The sequence below is a fragment of the Palaemon carinicauda genome, chromosome 3, assembly GCF_036898095.1.
Source record: "Palaemon carinicauda isolate YSFRI2023 chromosome 3, ASM3689809v2, whole genome shotgun sequence".
Taxonomy (NCBI): Eukaryota; Metazoa; Arthropoda; class Malacostraca; order Decapoda; family Palaemonidae; genus Palaemon; species Palaemon carinicauda.
The window spans coordinates 149,858,206-149,860,705 of NC_090727.1; the positions used below are offsets into that span (position 1 = coordinate 149,858,206).

At 32.8% G+C, this 2,500-nt stretch overlaps 1 protein-coding gene across 1 annotated transcript in view; it reads left to right on the forward strand.

Annotated features, from left to right (window-relative positions):
- The first annotated feature begins 86 nt into the window (after positions 1-86).
- LOC137634696 (cuticle protein AM1199-like) overlaps positions 87-2,500 on the forward strand; it is a 3,257-nt gene continuing 843 nt past the window's right edge. The window contains exon 1 of the mRNA XM_068367189.1: positions 87-171. Within this exon, the coding sequence (XP_068223290.1) occupies positions 163-171 (9 nt within the window). The 5' untranslated portion in view covers positions 87-162. The remainder of the gene's footprint in view (positions 172-2,500) is intronic.

The following is a 2,500-nucleotide window of genomic DNA, read 5'->3' on the forward strand; positions in this document are numbered from 1 at the left end:
GGACACGAAGGCCTCTTCGGAGAGACATTCTCCGCCTCCGGAGATCTTGTATAAATAGAGCGGATTCCCGAAGACCGACCAGAGACCTCCACGGAGCCATCCTCAGCTCTAACTCGTAGCTCCAGTGATCGCAAGCGCTCTTGCTGTTGCCAAACGATCGTCATGCAGTTTGTGAGTATCTTTGGAGGGACGTTGAGTTGGTAAATGTGGCCACGACACTTTATTTTCTGATATAAGTTTAAGAGATAAAGTATTTTCTGATATAAGTTAAAGAGATAAAGTATTTTCTGATATAAGTTAAAGAGATAAAGTATTTTCTGATGTAGGTTAAATAGATAGAGTATTTTCTGATATAAGTTAAAGAGATAAAGTATTTTCTGATATAAGTTAAAGAGATAAAGTATTTTCTGATATAAATTAAAGAGATACAGTATTTTCTGATATAGGTCAAATAGATAGAGTATTTTCTGATATAAGTTAAAGAGATAAAGTATTTTCTGATAAAGTTAAAGACATAAAGGAAACTATGTACTTTAGTATTACTTTTAGAGCTGAAGAGGACTGTACTTTAGTTTTTGAGCTAAAGTGGGCTCTATATTTAAGCGTTAGTTCAAGGACTAAAATATATTTAATTTTAGTATTAGTTCAAGAGATTAAATAAATTAATTTTTAGTATCAGTTAGAGAGTTAAGCAGACTCCGTATTTCAACATTAGTTCAAAAGTAGATCATATTGGTTCTGTTTTTAGTACTAATTCAAAACTCTATGGTTTTAGTATAAGCACAAAAGCTGAAGCAGAAAATATAGACTTTATATTTGAGTGTCAGTTGAATGAGGTAAAATGGGTCATGCACTATATTCTGTTTTTCTGTTTTCCCTTCTTGCGTCTTCAAAAGAAGCTAATTCCGATATCTTTAAAACTAAACACATGTCCTCACACGAAAGGCTATCACTGAATAATATTTATTGAATTCTTTATCGTAAGTCTCTATTATAACATTTGTATTTGTGATACTGATTTATTCTTATTTAAAAAAAAATACCATCAATCTAACTTCGTTCCTAGAACCAAATTACTAATACTTTTTCCGCCCTGGATGATTTTCTCATCGGAGTCCTTGGGCGTGTAACATTCTACATTGGTTATCACAGTTAAAAAAGAAAAAAAAAAAAGAAAAAAAGGATATTTCTGATAAAACATTGAGTCGAAAGGAAATCTAATCCATTGGACTTCAAAATAAATAATAAAATTTTTTAGTATCCTAATGATGACAGCGTTTAAAAGAGTAGCCATCGGGAGTCAGGCTACACAGATGACCTCAAACTTCAGGATATGAAAAATATCTTAGATCCGGGTTTTAGGACATAAAGCAAAGCCTCTCTGGTATTTTTTTAAAATTGAAATCCCTCGCGCAATATTCTTTGCTCTATAATCAAACTAAATTAGGGGCTTCTCAACAGCTATGCATTTGGAAAACAAAAAACAAAAACGTAAAAATTTATTTTTACGTCTAAATGTAAATATCTTAGTGTAAGGGAAAGTCTTAAAGTTAATTTCCCAACGTTTAAAAAAAGGATTTTTTCCAGACATTACTGTAAAGCGAGAATAGAGTTTATTCTTCGATTTGTACAACAGAGACGAAAGAAACATTAGAATGTTTTTGTCACAGCAAAGTTAAAGACGACGTTTTAGAAGTAAGCAGAACATAAAAAAGAATTTATCTGTTGGTTCATAAATTCAGATGCTGATATTAACTGCTTGTACGAATATTAATATAAGGATGAAGATGAGATTTTAGTCTAAAATTTGTAATGGATCATTTGAATTATCTATAAAGTTATTGATTCCTTTGATCAATGTAAATGATAAAAATATTTACGAGTTTATCTTAGAGAATTATTCGAACCAATTACTGAAAAAATATACATATGCCATAATACCATAATTATTGATTACCTTTATTTTCTAAAGTTCAGAGTATATTAAACTCCCATCTTAATATGTATAAAAAATGCCAAACCTTACACCTTAGGTTATTCAGCTCATGAGATTGTTTTAAGAGAAGGGAATTTATTCTTTGAAAGTAATGGGAACTTGAACACGGGCCTCAATTACCTGCAAGAAAGATCGAGTTAATTCTGTGGGAACACGAACTCGCCCCACCAGACCTGTCAAGTAAAGTACTTAGTTATTGCTCTGGTACAATTGCCATCAGTCGCTGGATGGGGTAAACTTACTTTGGAAATGGAGATGAAATTGGGTTTATGTTTCCTCAAGAGAAATAGAAAAGGTTCGTTGTGTTTGATCAGTAGAAACTGTGTGATTGTTGGTATGAGAGAGAGAGAGAGAGAGAGAGAGAGAGAGAGAGAGAGAGAGAGAGAGAGAGAGAGAGTATTCTAAAGTAGTAACAGGAAATGTACACAGATATTGCAGACACAAATCCAATCTCCATCTCAAATGGCCGGGACCAGCCTAAGACCTCCTTCATCCCACCTCATT